This window comes from Artibeus jamaicensis, unplaced genomic scaffold (assembly GCF_021234435.1).
Source record: "Artibeus jamaicensis isolate MK-2021 breed Jamaican fruit bat unplaced genomic scaffold, CSHL_Jam_final contig_797, whole genome shotgun sequence".
NCBI classification, from domain to species: Eukaryota; Metazoa; Chordata; class Mammalia; order Chiroptera; family Phyllostomidae; genus Artibeus; species Artibeus jamaicensis.
In genome coordinates, this window is record NW_026521977.1 from 14,946,234 (window position 1) to 14,964,491 (window position 18,258).

General features: G+C 34.9%; 1 protein-coding gene across 1 annotated transcript in view; it reads right to left on the reverse strand.

Annotated features, from left to right (window-relative positions):
• The window catches only part of KIF18A (kinesin family member 18A), a 71,527-nt gene that overhangs the window by 41,537 nt on the left and 11,732 nt on the right, over positions 1-18,258 (reverse strand). The window contains exons 3-11 of the mRNA XM_037146041.2: positions 18,061-18,218; positions 15,027-15,131; positions 14,258-14,368; positions 12,587-12,784; positions 10,584-10,760; positions 9,096-9,170; positions 8,769-8,881; positions 7,047-7,209; positions 1,071-1,235 (exon numbers count right to left, since the gene is read on the reverse strand). Of these exons, the coding sequence (XP_037001936.2) occupies positions 1,071-1,235; positions 7,047-7,209; positions 8,769-8,881; positions 9,096-9,170; positions 10,584-10,760; positions 12,587-12,784; positions 14,258-14,368; positions 15,027-15,131; positions 18,061-18,218 (1,265 nt within the window). The remainder of the gene's footprint in view (positions 1-1,070; positions 1,236-7,046; positions 7,210-8,768; positions 8,882-9,095; positions 9,171-10,583; positions 10,761-12,586; positions 12,785-14,257; positions 14,369-15,026; positions 15,132-18,060; positions 18,219-18,258) is intronic.

The window sequence follows — 18,258 nt, forward strand, 5'->3', positions numbered from 1 at the left end:
CTCAGTGGGAACATGTACAGAAGGCAGCAGATCTCTCTCTCTCACATTGATGTTTCTCTCTCTCTCTCTGAAATCAATAAACATATTCTTGGATGAAGATTAAAAAAACAAATGAACTGCACATTCCCAAGACTTACTGTTAAGGGAGCAAAATATACCTCTAACTTTAAGACACTAAAGTCAGATTTTTATAACCACGTGTTCAGATTTCCGAACAGTTTTAACCTGATTCATCTATTAACCGTTATCACCCATCACTGCTTTTTAGAAATATAACCTTTTGCCACTCCAGCTGAAATATCTTCAGTTTAGCACACACATACACACACGTATACAGCTTGCAAATCAGCTTTTTTTAGCCATAATATCAGCAATGGTGGCTACCTTTAAAATTCTTTTTGCACAAAATATCAAGTATTAAAATAGATTAAAAGTACATAGGTGATTATTCCTCAAGTACAGTTTGAAATAAAATTACTTTATTCTAAATCAAGAGCTACCTCATAAAAGAATGCAGTTGTTTACGAAAAACGATTACAAGTAACTTTACTCTTCTGAAAGTACAAGAAGGCAAATCTATTTAGCTGGCAATTAGCAAGGCAGAAGGTATATTCAGTTAAAAACAGTAAAATTAGTCAATTAAATCTCAGAGAAATGGAGCAATAATTGTCTCCTGAAAGATATTTACTCAAGAACAAAGACGATGAGTTCAAAGAGCTCAGTTCTTACAAGATAAATCTGAATATACAGGCATAGTTTGTTTTATCCTGCTTTGCAGATTTTGCATTTTCATAAACTTCAAGGCAATACTTTCTCCACCAGCAAAAAGATTATGGCTAAGATGATGGCTAGCATTTTTTAGCAATAAAGTACTTTTAAATGAAGGGATAAACATTTTTTGGATATAATGCTATTGCACCGAACCAAGTACAGTATAGGGTTAACATAATTTTTATATGCATTGGGCAAATTTCGTGTGACTTCTTTGTTGCAATATTTGCTTTATTGTGGTGGTCTGGAAATGAACCCACAATTATCTCTGAGGTATGTCTGCACAAACATGTCTGTACCTCTGGAATATGACCATTTTGACCTAAGAGTCTCATTTCGGTTTCAACACGATGGAGCCAATTAGTATTCTCATCAAATTGCTTCAGTTCCTCCTCTCTTTTCTTCTGTAGGTAGCAGCGACGGGTTTTCAGCATTGCAAGTCTATGATCTCGTTTGCAAGTGGCCTGAAAAACAATGCATTTAAGTCAACTTAATTTTTAGGGTATCTGATGCATGTGATGTTAGTAAAGTATTATTTTCTTATAAGTGTGCAATTGTAGTATATTAAGTAAGGTTACACTTCCATACTTAACACTATTTCCTCTTTGAAATCTCACAATATTACTGCTTGCAGGAAAAAAACTGAGTTGCAAGTCATTTTTATAAAATTACATATTGGGAGTTTTTGGCTTTAAGAAACACAATGGCCAAATTGAAGACTGTAACTTGCATGTGTGTTAAAATATGTTCTCTTAAATATTTCATTTGAAAAGTCCATACATGGTCTGGTAAGTTCCATGATTTCCTTCCCACGTATGCTCTTATCTCCCCTCCAATTTGAGAGATGTGAAGAAATAGTGTTCTAATGCTCTGATTTTGCCTGTGAGGCCTTAAGGTTGGCTGGTGAAAATGACAGAAAATAGAGCTTATATCAGAGTGGTCATAAATATCTGATCTTGCCTGATGAATAATGGATGTTATGAATATTTTTAGTGCTTTACGTAGGCCTGACTTGGGATCAAAACCAGCCTTTTGGTTTCTTACCCCAAGGGTCTTGCACACTATCACAGGAACTGTCGGCCAGAGCAGCTTGACCTGTCCGGGCTACGTGCCAAAGACACACTGAACTCTATAATCACACCAAATATATGGCTGGACAGGAGACAACAGAGCCCCATGGATTAAAATATGGTCCTGCAGCTGATTTTGGAAGTAGGAAACTACATGCAAAAAAGAAAAAAGAACAGGAAGTACATTTGAACTGGGTCAAAGACCTTACTCTCTTTAGGAGATAAATTCTAATTCCTTATTATTTTTTATAAAATACATATTGACATTTTAGGGAAAAGCTGGGTATTAAAGAGAGTTGCAAAAAGGTGAAAGGACATCACTATTCTCACTGCCTTTTTGTTTGTTTTACAAAACGTAATCAGTTATTTTTCATTACGGCATTGCTTATGTTATCATGCAATGGGTTATTCGATTATTTTTAAATTAATAGATGGTTAATTAAAAAGAACCATGTATTAGAAATAATACCTAATTATTTTTAAAATAATGTATTTTTGTAAGCCTGAGTTTAAATTTCTGATATGGAAATACTGGTAGGCGGAATACACATGAACAAAAGCTCTTTGAGGTTCCTAAAATAATTTCTTTAAAGCAGAAAGGGGCCCAGAAAAGCTGAAAGGTTTGGAACCACTGCTGCAGCAGGAAGTGGGCTATACAGCTTCTGGACTTCGTTCTGCTCGTCAGCAGGTCTGGAAGCCTGGGCGAGTCAGTTTCAGTTAGCATTCAGTCCCCTCATCGGAAAAAATGAACAAAAGCACTGTACGTGCCTGAAGAAAGGCAGTTACGTCAAATTGTCTTTATTCTGTTTTAACAATTATAAATGTTGTAGTACGCTTAAATCACGGCAGAAAATGATCTGTGGGTCTGATGGCAGTCAGTATTTAATACCAAGAACCCTGAAAGGTATGTTTTGAGTTTTTACTCCTATTGTTCATCAAATGCACCCTTTATGAGGGATCTCTATATTTTACACCAGGGCACTCCTATTGAATCGCTGTTCTGAAATAAAGAAGTGTTTCGGAATAAATTCTTAAGTATACATGTTAACCTCTGAGATTAAACTAAAATATTTCCCATTAAAGTTTCAAAGAGCTTTACATATTTTATTAACAAAATTCTCAGAATACCACAAAAGATCTTGGGTGGGAACGCAAAATTCTAAAATTTAGGCGTTACTACTGCTGTGTGCAAAAGGACCACTAATAAGGTGAACTCAGTATTTCACTAAAAGTAATATGCAGATTATCTTTACGTGGTCATATAATTACCCAGGAGCTTCACTTTAACACTAATCTCAGAGTCCATACTCTAGAACCACTTATGGCTAAAACAATGTCAGGAGATTCTTTTAGCACTTCTGATAACAGACCTCCTTTGGAGAGTCTAAGAAAGGTATAAATGTTCTTACCTTAGCAAGCAGTTTAGTAAGACTGAACACCTCTGTGTATAAAAAACAAAAACACAAAGAAACACACATACAACCCCCACTCCAAACTCAGCCTCTAGGTATCTCCCTATGTTTTTAAATAGTTTAAATACAGTCAATAAACGTAAGGGGTTTTATCTCCATTGCTTACCTAGGCTTGTAAGAATACCTATAAGCAACTATAGATGGAAATAACAAAAAGTGAGAAATTATAAAAGATAAATGGGTTGAAGAAAAGGCTACTATGTAGAAGAATCGAGATGAAAACAGAAAAAAAATTACAGAGACAAGCCAAACCCATTCTACTACTATGTCTTAATCACTGTAAGCATTCATGTTCAATATTCAATGGTATAAGTAAAAGAGTAAAATAACTTTAAATTAGTCTGGGATTAAATAGCCCAAGTTTATTAATTGTACTAAATAGTAATCACATGTTTAAAAAGTGACAGCCTGATTCTAAACTCTAAAGAACGTGCTATTCCTTTGCTTAAAAGGCTGGCTCTTGACTACAAAAATAGCTTTCAAAATTCCTGGCAACCAAAGTTTCCACAATCTGGCCCACCACCGATTGTCATTAACTCCCAATGTGGCAAATATGTTTTAATCATGTGCCATCTCCAACCCATTCATGGTGTTTAGCTCTAGCAACTTCAGATATAGAAAGAAAGAGTATGGCAATCAATCAATATTTGCTATGGGTAAGGGACCCAGAATTGACAGGAAGTTTTCAGTATAATTACATACTTCCATACACACTGTCCCACAAATATACTGTGTTCTGGTTAAACTGATACCTAGACTATTTCTATTTGTTTTTCTCCTATTAATACTTTTACACAAGGCCCAGTATAAATCTCATTTCTCCACCAGGAAGCCTTTCTTAACCACAAAAATTAGAAGCCACTGCTTTCTTCTTTGAATTAACTACAGCATTTACTGTACTTACAGTATAATGGAATGACTGAAGAGTACAGACTCTGAAGCCATACAGCCAGCTAGTTTAATACTGGTTCAGCCACATGAATTAGGTATTTAACCCAGAAAACTCACTTGAGTTCTTGGTGCCTCTGTTGCTCACAGATGGGGATTAACATAGGATCTACCTCACAGACTCAAGAGAAATTACTAAACAAATCATCCCAAGGAAAGGACTCTGAAAAGCACTGAGTGCTTTGGCACACAGTGTTCAATAATATTAGCTGTTTTTATTAATGCACTACTACTACTTAAATGACAGTCATTTAGTGCCTTATTTGTACATTATTTTACTGCTTGACCTAACATAAATAATTTAAGGGCATACAATTGCTCATACTTTTATTTACTTATACATTGTGCCTACTATAATGTTTTGCTTATGAACAAGTGCTCAATAAAGCCTGTTGTTAAAAGTTAAGATACTGCCCTGGCTGGTGTAGCTCAGTGGGTTGAGTGTGGGCCTGGGAACCAAAGGATCGCAGTTCGATTCCCAGTCAGGGCACATGCCTAGGTTGCAGGCCAGTTCCTGGCAGGGGACATATGAGAGGCAACCACACATTGATATTTCCCTCTCTCTCTCCTTCACTTCCCCTTTATAGATAAATAAATAAAATCGTACAAAAAAAAGTTAAGATACTAAGTCAGTATTAGCTTCCTATGACTGAATTTGCCCTCCACCCCCCCAGCAAGAAACAAATCAGATAATTACATTTTCAGATAACGGACACTTACTTAATGGATATCTATACAAAACTGAAAAGAATGATCCCTTCTAAATATCAATCTACAAGTGCAAATAACTGAGATAAACACATAGTATAAAACTATTTCATATGTTAAAAAATGTAAATAATTTTATATATATAATTGTTACCTCTGGGAAGGTGAAAAAAGAGAAAAACGCATTTGGGGTGGTGGTCAAAGGGGACTTGGAAGTTATAAATGAAAACTCTTTAATAAGTAACATAAAATGTATCTCATGCATTACTGGTGTAATTAAATTTACATAAACACATAACGAACAAAATTAACCTTATCATCACTGAACACCAAACCTGAGGAAAGCAGTTACCCAATATTTCCAAAATGTTTACTTTGCTGATCTGGGGTGATTTGGCTTGGCACAGGTCCAGGTATACAATTTTATTTTTATCGTGCCGAGAACTCAGGCTTCTCCGGTTTACATCTCACTAGTCCTATTCTAAACCTTAAACATTTCATATTAGTTTCCCCTTTCGCACTAATACATCTCCAGAATATCTGTTAGACAAATTCATAATTTTTTGGTCTGTCTTTCATGTAACAACGTGTTCACATTAGACATCTTTTCATCTTATGATTTCCTGAGACCCCCCCCGTACCTTAATCCCCTCTCCAGCCACAATGACCATGTAAAAAGAACAGGGACAAGAGCGCGGGCTCTGGCATCAGCTTTCGTAAGTTCGGTTCAAAGCTCTGACCCCCGTGGGCCCTGTGACCTTGGGCAAAATGAATTCTGCGTGCCATTTCCTCACCTTGATTATGAGGATGATAGTCACATATTTCATGTTTCTTTCAGAATTAAATGAGTTAATATGTATAGAGGGCTTAAAACACTGCCTAGTATTTTATGTATAAAGCAAATTTTTAAATTTTAGTAAATATATCTTTAGTTCCTGGACATTTCGTTTTCTCCTCAGATATTGATGTTCTTTTTATCTCGACTCATTTATTGTTAATTCCTTTTGATGACTTCATTCATTTATAGTTTTAAACTATTAGTTAACTTATAGTTAAAAACTACTCATTACAGTTTTTATCAGATCGCACTACTACCTGACATTCTGGAAATTCCATCGCATTTGCTAAGTCTACTGATTCGCTTAAGGAACACTGTTCCGTGGGTTTGGGATTTTGGACAGTAAGTTCTCATCAGTGGTATGAGCTGTGGGTCTATTTCACTGGGCCCACTTTGTGTTGCTTCTGCCCAGTTCCACATGGACTCTCACTGGTCTGATACCATTTTCTACATTAATTTCTCCTTAGAAATTTGCTAAACAAAACACATGAATTGCAAAAATTCAAATCTCAAATCCTGTGAAAGCACCATATAACTATAGTGAAAGTCTTCCCGGGAGGCTTTTTTCCTTATCCCAGGGGTGGTTCCTTTCCCTCCAGTGCTAGCTGGTGAGATGTTTTTTCCTGGTGTACTCCCAGTACAAAGGGCGCAGGCCTGAGGTTCCCAGCTTTAAGTGGGGCCTGTCATTTCCAACACACTGGCTCTCTTGGGTCTGTTTTGTGAGTAGCGATGTACCTCAAGGACAGGACAGTAAAAGTGGCCTCTGCGTGTGGTGAGGGTGGGCAGTGCACACCTACATTAAATAATAACACCGACTAAAAGGTGCTCAGTTTTTTTTCGTGCCATGCAGTGGTAAGTCTAATAACACTGTCGGTGATAAAAGACTCTTCCCTGGAAAAATAGTCTGCCATTGGTCTAGTTGTAAGCTACTGCTGTATCTGGGGTAGACCGCTCCCACTGCCCCAGCTGCAGCAACAGCTCCCCTTCAGTGTTACCTTCATTCACGTTAGGCCTTCCAGCAACTCTCACAGAAGCAAGTTGCCACTGACGTTCTTTCTTGTCCCATTAACTATACCTTTAAAACAATGTTTCCTACATTTCCTCTAGAACTTCCAGGTGGGTGCAGAGAATGGGTGATTAAGTAACTCTACCAATTTTCTAGAACTGGAAGTTCCCGTGTTTTTAAAAAGGTATGGGGGTTAAATGATGATGGAAAAATAAAATAAAGCTGTTGAATACCTTTTCCACTTTGTCTTCAGAACACATCATTTCTATTTGTTTATGGCACTGTTGTTGATAGAATGACTTAAGCTCATTTTCTTTAAGTAACATTTCCAACTTCAGATATTCTTGCCTAATTTCTTCTCGATTCTGGAACAAGCAGTTCAGAATTTCTTGAAATCTACAAAAGATAGAAGACATTAAATAATCTCATTAATTTTGTGATAGAGTTTATTTAATGAAATACATAAACAAAAGAAATACCACCCAAGAATGAGACTCAGTGATAAACGGCCAATTAGTTAAAGTGACTGTTTTCTATTAAATTACAAAAATGTTTGGAAAACAGTTATTAAATGTTTTGCTAATCTGGTTCTCCTTCAAGAAAAATCATATTAATAAAGATATATGTATTATAAGGCCTCTGTTATTAGCCATACACTATATTTTGCTTAGCAAAAATAGAGTATTTGTAGGAAATGAATGATAATCTGGACCTGTACACAGGACCCCAGTTCGCAGGGCCCCAAAGCAGCCCAGTGCTGTGTGTTGTTCACTGTCTGCTCACTGTGAAGAAACGAGCAGTGCGTGGCATCATCGGATGAAGCCTCCACGCCCCCCTAGGGAGGTGAGGAAGCCAGTTTTCCACTTCAGAATTTGGTAGAGTGAAAACACACCATAAGGCTAGGGACCCCCTAAGCCTGGCTAAGAGTCAGTGACACTGGCTGTGACCCCAAATATCCGAGTTTACAATGCGTAAACTAAGAAAAGCCACTTTGGAGTGTTTCCTCAAAAGGGCAGTACCGATCTAGAGAATCAAAGCTGGGGAGTCTGACTCCTGTCACCTCCAAATGCATAAAGCTCGCAAACTGAAAAACTGCCCTGAAAGCTCTAGAATGACCCTGCAATCCCACATCTGCTAGGTCAACAGAGCATTCGTCACAGCAACATTGTAATTTCATTAAACACATTTATACTTTTAAGTAACAGATCAGTTCTGAGCTATAGCAACAGTATAAACAGTATAGTAACACACAGGCAAAATTCTCAAAGAAAATTAACTGTGAAGACTTTAAAATAAAACTGTAACAAAGTACATGCCCTTAAAAAGAAATGTTCTTTGGCCAAATTTTAGATACATTTGTAGGGATTTGTGGTAAGAACACTGCCAATTTGCGTCAGTAGGTTTTAATGAAACTCCATTGGGAATGAATATAAACCACAATACATGGCCTTTACTACAATTTTGTCAAACTGATAAATATTTCATAGAAAGTATGTACGGACATTGCAATTTCATTGTATTACATTACAGCAGCGCTCATGCCAGTAAATGAATTGATAAGTTATCTTTAGGTTAAAGCCAAAGATAATTTCTTACTTTTTCTTTAATATTTTATTCAAGGACATAGTTAAATATTTGTCGATTTTGTAATTTTGTGGTGCAGACTTATTCAATTACTGGTATTTAGTGTTTAAGATGAAAGGGAATTAGTATCAAAGGTTGCTAAAGAGCTCCTTAAAAAAAAACAAAAAAACCCCCATCCTTTTAAAACAAAGTTTTAAGGGATTGAAAAATAACTATTTTCTAGTCATTTAAAACATTTAAGTAACTAGAAAACAAAAACCTTTGCTAATTATGTTAGATGATATATGATGAATATTGAAAACTACACAATTTTCTTGTTATAGTCAATTCCCAAACAGAACCTCAAAATACTATCTTACTGTCAATTTTACCTTTCAATTTCTTTTTTTTGAGGGTTTGAAATCATTAACTTTGCTTTGTTATTTTCATCAGTAAAGGCCTTCTGTTCTTCATAGGCTTTTAGTTTTTCTTTTAACATTAAAATCTAGTAGAAAGAAACACTAGTTAAAACACAAAACAAATTATTTGTCTCTATTAAACATGTCCACAGAAAAATTTTAGCCATGAAAATAACTGAACAAGCCAGATTTCAATTGTAATAGAAACACAAGTCAAATTTTTAGACAATTAAGATGGCAGAGTCCCATAAATGAGGAGCTGAGGGAAATCAGCATTAACAATGTAAAGAGTAGACATACCTCTTTCTTCTGCTCATTACAGATCTTTACATACTGAGTTATATGACTGTCAAGGTGAAGAACATTGCTCTTCAACTGTTAAAAAGATGGAAATTATGATTGCATATAGAGAAAGAAAAAACTCACAATCACATAGTTGTATACATGAGGAAAATGGCATTATATCCTCATAATTCAGTATATGAATTCAGAATTTGTGGCAAGTATAATCATGAGACAATCATGATCAATTATGCTCATGTTTAAAACTCATGACAAAAGGATATGATGAGCACATTAATAATGTTGAAGAAATGATAAAGATAGTGCTTTACTATCTGAGAAAAGGTATTTTTAAGAACTGTCAAGGCATTCATTCTCAATATAATAAAAATTGCCCATTTTCTTTTTCCTCTGACTTCTAAGAAATTCAGAGATAATCTTAAGATCCATTACTTGTAAGTTCAATTAGGGCTTAACAAATTATTAGATTTTATACTTTATATAACAATATGGGCCCCTTGGCAACTGTTGAGCAGTACAGAAGACATTAAACATGAAAGTCCGAATACCTGATTTTGAGGCCCTGCTCACTTCTCAGTTAAAGGACTTAGAATTCAGCCCTCACACCTCTGAGCATGGGATTCCTCAACTGTGGAGCTAAAAATACCTTTGACAATGGGTTGGTGTATGAATTATATAAAAGATGTGTGCAAATAATATCTTTACCCATATTCTATAATCTTTAGCAACAAATCATATAAATAGTACAGAAACAGTTTTCTAAGGAAATCAGTAACCTGCTCATGTTCACTCAATGGGAGTGGCAGGAGGGAAAGAGGGAAGTTACCAAACCAGGGGAACTGTAAGTCTTTTCAAACCTTTAAATCCTGTGATTTTAAATATACATTGTTTGACTTATATATATTTTAATTACCCCACATCATTTGCAAAAATGCTGATCTACACAATCATTATATTGCTGGAGCTAGAGACTGGTTACATTAATACCATAAATGTAGAAATAAATGATTCTTAGAAGGCTACTTACTTTAGCAAATGAGGCAGATATTGTATCTATTTTATAGATGAAGTAACTGAGGTTTAGAGATATTAGCTACAATGTCCAAAGCTACTGGTGGTAGGCTAAAGCATAGTGTCATCCTCGGCTGTCACAAATGTATTAAATAAAACCTCATCCAACCATTCCAGGATGCCATCAAAATGTCATGAGCCACAATGTGGAAAAGTTTGGAAAGAAAGGCACTAAAGCACCCTAGCTTCCCCAAAACTAAATAATACTATCCATTATACATGTAATAAAGATGCTTAATGGTTTAATTATTTAAGTTAATGTTCAGTTAGTCCTAACCATAAAGATATTTCTAACACTGTCACCTAATTCATTAGTAGAAATAAACCTCTAAATATTTTGTTAGAATTACAAAAATAATATGCACCGACACAATAAAACATTACTCTCACAACAAAGGCAGAGTAAACACTTACAGAAGACTTGATGTCCTTTGCACGGTTGGCATACTTGAGAGTGTTGTATGTGTCATCGTAGCTCATAGAGGAAGGGCTAATAGCAGCTATCATGATGGTTTGACAGTTGCCTCCAAGAGAATCCTTTAACAAGCGAGTGAGCTTACTATTTCTGTAAGGAATATGCTGATTTTTTCTCTGGAAAAAAAAACAAAAAAAGAATTCTTATGTCATTTTCCACATTCAAATGCAAACCTGCTACCACTTTGCTTTAAGAATTCAAGCACTGCCCAACTTTACCCAGAGTTATGATATAAATGGGGATGTAAATGATGATAATCAATCTTATAACACTATTCCATGAATACATAAAACAAATATTCTATCTAAAGACTGTATCTCCATCTGAATGAAGTAACTTTAGATGATAATAAAATACTGATATAGATTCATTGGTTTGTGAGATATTAACAGGAGAAACTGAGTGTGGGTATATTTAACAAAGTTTTTCTGTATATATTAGCACCTTTTCTGTATCGAAAACTATTAAAAAACAAAATGTCTATATAAAAAGTCTCCATTTTTTAAAAAAGAAATGAAAATACAAAAGTAATATACATCCTAAAATATATTTAGAGGAATACTAAGAATTCTGCATGGCATAGAACTGCTTCTCTCTAACCATCTAAAATGGATACAAAAGAATTACAATTACATTTTACAGATACTTCATCTGAAAGCACAGTTCTAGGAGAACTTGATTTTTCTAGGTTTTCTTTTACTTAAGATTCAGTTCTGACTTTAACAAATTTTCCAAGATGTACAACTGCTACGCAAGTGAAAACAGAGCATTATAATGTTAAGATAAAAGCAAGGTTACATTACGCAATGTAAAGCTTTCATATATAGAAGAGGAAAACTGAGCTAAGTACAAAGTGAACCGAGCCGCCTCCGGTCACACGGCTGGTAATTCAATTAGAAATGAGCCCTAAGTCTCCGACTCCTGGTAGTACTGTGCTACCCAAACCATGTCATGTACATTGCTGGTACTTGAAATGATTTTACACGTACCAGACATGCATTAAACACTGCCTCATAAATGACTTTATAGGAATCAATTGCTAGAAGTTATGAAGTCGGTATGAAAAAAATGCTTTAGTTTAAGTTTAGAAAATCAGTCTCTATACCATGCTGTCTGCCTACATGTTTGAAATTTTAACTCAGAATATAAGTCATCTTGCTTTTGTAATCTTCCCATGATTTCAGTAATTTGTCTATTTTTAAAAAAGGACCTAAAATAACTTTATAATACTTCATAATAAACCAAAATGCAACATTAAGAAATGTTTAACAGTAATTTTTATAAAGCATCTGAGACTGCTTTGAACTTAAAGGACTGTGCTTTAGCTTAAAAAGTCATTTTTTAACAAATACAGAAATTGTCAAATATGCTGCCTTCTAGTAAGCACTTCTGGAATACAGTAAATGTAAAATAGTGTTTTTAAATGCCCCAAGGGCATCTAGTAGACATTATCCTATCAAGTAATTTAATTACATTTTGTATCTTAAGTCTCTAAGAAAAATCAACATTCTTTAATATTTAAGTCAGTTTTACAGTATATAAACTACTAAGCAGAACAGATTTAGTTTTTCCAAAATGTGTTTTGTGTCCTCATGCCAATTCAATTATCATGCTTGTTGTGTAGTGACCATTAAATGCTAATTTAAAAAACCAAGTTTAAAATAAGTAATAAGAAGGTACCATAAAATAATAACTACCAATCTGATATTTAATACTTTCCTTCAATAAATTCTGATCCTAAAACTAAGTTAAAAAAATAAAGAGCCCTAGCTGTATTCGATAAACTAGGCTCTCTGAGATCTTTGCTCTACTTATAAAAATTATTGATATGCTCTCCAAATTTAATAAGACCTTTAAAACAAAATTATATTAAATAGGATCTTTCTAGAAATTACACATACTTCAATAGTTCAAACTATTTAAACGCACATATAGTGTCTACCTTCGTATCTGCTAAGGCATTAATGACGTTCCCAAGAGCCAGAAGTGACCGATTAATATTCGTGCCTTCTATGAACCGGCTCCCTTTAGCACTGGTGGCGCTGGCTCTCTCTGACCCTGCCAGGTCAATGAGCGACATCTTGGCAATTCGGACGTTTTGATCGATACTTGCTGTTTTGTCTTGCTGTCTCAAATAAATCTTTTTGAAATTACAAAATAGGAAAAATAAGATTTAACACAATTAAAGGGAAATATACGCTTTATTTTTTTTTTAAAGCATGAAATCAAGATTATTCTCATTTTAAAACAAACCAAAGAAGGTATAATCTGACTTGGCCGATATCCAAGAGTACCGGAAGTAATGACCAGAGTTAAGATGAATTGGAAAATAAAATGTGTACCAGAAAGAAAATAAGCTCTGGCTGAACAGAAGGTCAAAACAACTACCATTTGTATTCTAGTAACCCTTGATCAGAACACGGAATTATCTGAGATACAGGCCCTCTGGAAATAAAGCTCCTAAGACCAAATAAAGTGGACAGAATGCTGTGCGTATCTGCAGCGAATGCTCCCAAAGGAAAGCGAAATCTGAATGTTGAGCCAAACTGAAGAGTAAATTTACTCTAGTTCTCCAACTTGTTGAGCATAATTATAATTAAAAAAGAATGAAACTATGGAAAACAGCATAATAAAGAATACTAGTCATGTTCATCTGCCCATCAGAAGAAAGCATAACTTATTCAACTATATTAAGCTACTTTGTCATGTAACTAAAGTAAATTTGGTGCATATTTGAAAGAGATGGGGAAAGTTAGCTATTGCTCCATTATAGAACCCCTTTGCTAAATTTCCCTACAAAGTTGGGTCTCAGAGATTTTGGAAAACTCCGAGTCATAGATAAACATTTCTCTCAAGAGTACTGATAACTAAACAGCAGTCAGTCATAAGGATATAAAGATTGATAAAATTTTGTGGGCTGAAGACTTTCTGAATGACTTGATTGCCTCAAATATTAATTTCTTCAACTATAACAAATTCTACAAAATGAGTTATATACAGCATAATCCAAAGTAAAGCTACATAACCATTAGTTTTAGTAGAACTAGTAACTGTAAAGATAGTAAACAACCTATGCTTTAGTCTGGAATTATATTCCTAAATAGTACTGCATCAACTGAATCGTACTTCCTTAAGGAATACAACTACTTTAAATGGTCACCATGATTAAATTTTTATGTCATGTTATTTTTATTGTTGATACGATTACAGCTGTGAATCAGTATCTCCTCAATTCATTGGTTCTGTAACTCTAGATCTAAAAAAAGAAAGTTTGCTGTGAATATAAGATTGTTTTAGAAATACCAAATATTTTCATTAACATAAAGAAAAGCGCGCGTGCACACATACACACACACCCCCTCCAATATTTCCCATTTTTTTATCCCGCATCTTTAAACAGGTAAAAATTTACATTTCTTATTTACATCCTCTCAATTCTAAATCTTCTTGATAGAATCTTCTCAAAGCTGCAAAGTAAAGGGAGAGCTTGGAAGTAGAGAAGTTCACAAATGAAGAAATTTTTGTTTTTGTGTATGAGAAAATCACCACCCATAAATTTGGCTTCATTTACTTTAAATTCGGCTCTCGGAGAGGCAGCCCGGGGGCCTGTTACCTGGAAAACAGCATGAGAACGAGAAGACGCAGCATTCACATCAGTGGGGTGTTGTGTCCTGTTCTTGTTCCCGTTATCCAGTAGCTGTAAAATCTCCTCTGAGGACTTGGGCTAGAAAAAATTGAAAAAATATGTACGAATTAGCCACCACTGTTTCAACTTCTAAGTAAACCTTCAACAAGCAAGAAGACTTTTAAAGGTAAAATAAAAGGTAAGAAAATGCTTTCTATAATTTAATTCCCATTAAATATAACTGTGTGTCATTTGCTTAGTACTTTGGCATTACATGAGGAATAAAAGATAAAATCTTATCCTCTGATCATACAAAATATAAATGTATTAAGTAGAACAATACATGATATTAAATGTTCAAGTGTATTTGTTGAGCCCTGATGTAGCTCAGTGGATTGAGCACGGGCCTGGGAACCAGAGGATCACGGTTCAATTCCCAGTCAGGGCACATGCCTGGGTTGCAGGCCAGTTCCCAGCAGGGGACTCACAAGGGGCAACTACACATTGATGTTTCTCTCCCTCTCTCCTTCCCTTCCCCTCTAAAGATAAATAAATAAAATCTAAAAAAAAAAAAAAGTTCAAGTATATTTGTGAAAGACAAGCTCATTTAATTATTTCAAGGATGACAAAATAAGATATACCCTGATATTTTAACTTTGTACTTCATTATTCTTCTTTCTCAAGCACAATGAAAAATAATAAATAGTTAAACAATCACACTTGCTACTTAAATAAGGGGAAAAGTTTATAAACATACCTGATGTAGAGTTAACCCCTGAACAACCACCCCTTTTTGGGCATCTTCTCGGACAGCAAGTGGCCCTGAATTCACTAAGAGGTCACGAATCTGTTCATTATATACCTTAAAATTAAAAAAACAAACAAACGAACAAGAAAGAACCCCGCTTTAGCATTGATGTTAAAACAATTGATGACATGACATATAGGCATGCATTGGTGATTTCAGTTTATATTAGAATTTTATCTTAATGACAAACAGCAGTTCATTTAGTTCATCTCCTCCTTCTGTTGCATGTTGCCATACCTAACTTTCTACCATCTGAGAAAACGAATTTTAATTACCTAGGATTGAAATTGAAATTTAAAGATGGACTCATTATAGCTTTACCCAAAAATTCCTAACTTAATGATTTCAGTGAAACAGAAATAAGGCAGCTGGAATTGCCTTTTCCTATTTCCTGGAAATGTCCAGGACGCACTTTCTGGGGAAATTCTAGTGCATCTGAAATGTAACTTACATGGAGGCGGCATGGTTCTCACTGGAGAAAACAGTCTTCATTTTATGATGCCCAAGTAGTCCAAACTTCTTAAATGTTACAGCTCTTTGAGTTAGCTTTTTTCTTAACTTTTAGTTAAGAAAACCCATATTCAAGGATGGATGGTATTTATTTCATTTATCCTTCGATTACATTAATTTGAAGATATAAGTCCTAATGACAAATTCCAGAATCACAAAGGAACTAAAAGGCCCTAAGAGGCTATGGAATTTGTCCATGGCCATGAAAGGAACAGCAGAGCAAGAACTGGAGCCCAGATACCCTCACTCTACTGCATGGAATTAAATACACATCTGTAGTTCATGTCTCTGGCAGTTTTTTTTTAAGTTAATTTCTTTAAGTAATGCAGAGAATGAGTACTATTGACCTAATTTTAAGAATTTACTAAAAGTATTAAGTTTTCTACTTGCTAACCAAATGCAGACTAGAACTGCTATTTCCATGTTATAATAAATAGTCCATAGTGATAATTCATTGCTAGTAAAGTTTTTTTTTTTTTTTACCATAAATGATAACCATTTTTAAATGTAATGGACTTTAAGAGTAGTAAAATATCAAGAGATACTTTCTTGGTTTTTATTTTTCTGAAGCAGCAGTCACTGCTCTAATGCTTCTTCTTCTCCACTTATATCATACAAAACATACAATTAGAACAGTCACTCTCAAGCCAGTCTACACAGCAGAGTCACCTGGGAGGCTCTTAGAAACACAGGTGCCTCAGCCACCATCCAGACCTATTACATTAAAATGTTCTGGGGTGGGTGGGGACGGCAGTGGGGAGAGGCTCAGGCTCGTCTATTTTTAAAAAGCTCCACAGCCAATTCTGGTACACAGCCCAAGTAGAAAACCATTAGATTAGGCATTGCTTTGCCAATGATAAAATGAAAGTAGATTTTTAAAAAAAGAAAAAGAATTCAAAACATTATAAAAATAAAAAAACTTCAAAATTGTAACAGTTATGAAGGGATCTAAGGAAGAAATAAGGAATACGGCCATGCTCTTTTCTTATGTATGTTCAGAACAATCAATTTCAATACTTTATATAGGAAATGAATTTAGTTCTCTTTTATCTTCAAGTTCTATAGGCTCAGAAGGAAAATTTTTAGCAATGTACATGACCTTAATGAATCTGTGAAATGTGAAGGAACTCTCTCAGTAGGAACCTAACTACAAGGTATCGATAAAAGAGCTGTGACTAGTAGCATTTTCTCTGACACCACAAATGAATAGGCAGTAAAATCAGAGATTTATGTTTCTGCACTGGTTTCTGAAACACTGTCTGAATGCTAAGTTAGAATGCCTGCCACTTAGTTATGATTTGTTGGCTGTCGGCTATTATTAAGAGGATAGCAGGCCTCCAATAAACATGGGGTATGTCAAAAGGACCCCACAGACAGCATGGAGAAGTGTCGACTGGCCAAATCTGGCACAATTTCAATATACAAACTAATAATTACAGAAAGGGATTATAATCTATTGAATAATGTTAAGAATCTATGAATCTACACTAATACAATAAAAGAAAGAGAAGCTCTTCCTTACAGTAGACAGCCAATGAATAAATGTAGAAGGAATTGTGGAATTTAAAAATCACTGCCATCTACCATCATAATAATGTTTTCCAGCATGAATCATCAGTGGATGATAACAGATAACAGATTAAAGTTTGAGTAAGGGGATATTTATATTTTCTTCCTGCATAGTACTCATTAATTATAAAAGTTATTATAGTATCCCGACAATGAAGAAACTTTGCAGACACCATGCTGAAACAGATCAAAATTAACATAGCCAGCAATGGGACTACCTCCGCTCACTAACCACGTAAGCCTCTTGATATGAGGTCAAAAGGACACGGAGTCACTTCAGTGTTATTTCTGCCAATGCATAACCCATATCTAATTGTGAAGAACCCAAACAAAGGGTTTTATGACAATGACATAAAGAAAAATAAATCCATATTAAGGAGACTGAAGAGATATGACAGCAGAACACAACTAAGAATCTTAGATTTTTTTTCAATAAAGGGTATCAGTATAATCATTAGCAAACTCTCATTAACGTCTATGAATCAGATAATAGTGTAGCATTGTTAATTTCCTGATGTTTGATAACTATCCAGTGGTTATTTAAGAAAATTTCCTATTGCTATAAGTCAGTAACTCGAGCAATTCAGGAAAAAATACAAACACACACACACACACAGAGAAAGCAAAGGTAGTGAACTGTTAACATATGGTGAATCTGGGTGAAGGCTATCTGGATGTTCCTTGTACTAATCCTGCTACTTCTCTGTATGTCAAAAATTGTGCAAAATAAAATACTTAACAGGCAAAACAGTAAGATGTATCACAGTTCTTGAGACCAAAAACCTCAATGATATATATTTATAAATATATTTCTGTATGATAGAAAATTGTGAATGGATCACAGAACTTCTTAAAGATTCCTCAACACGAATGATTAATCTAAAGAATGATATTGCCAACTTACCTCCAGATAAGAAACTGCAGTACTACATATTTTCTCTTCCTTAATCTCATCCATTGATTTGTACAGTTCTGACAAGGTCAGATACATCACTCCAGGCTCAGCAGTGGATCCTAGCATCGTGTGGGTCTTCCCAGCTCCAGTGGCACCATAGGCAAGTACTGGGTTTTTATGGAAAGGGATCAAAGCTCTTTGTTATGA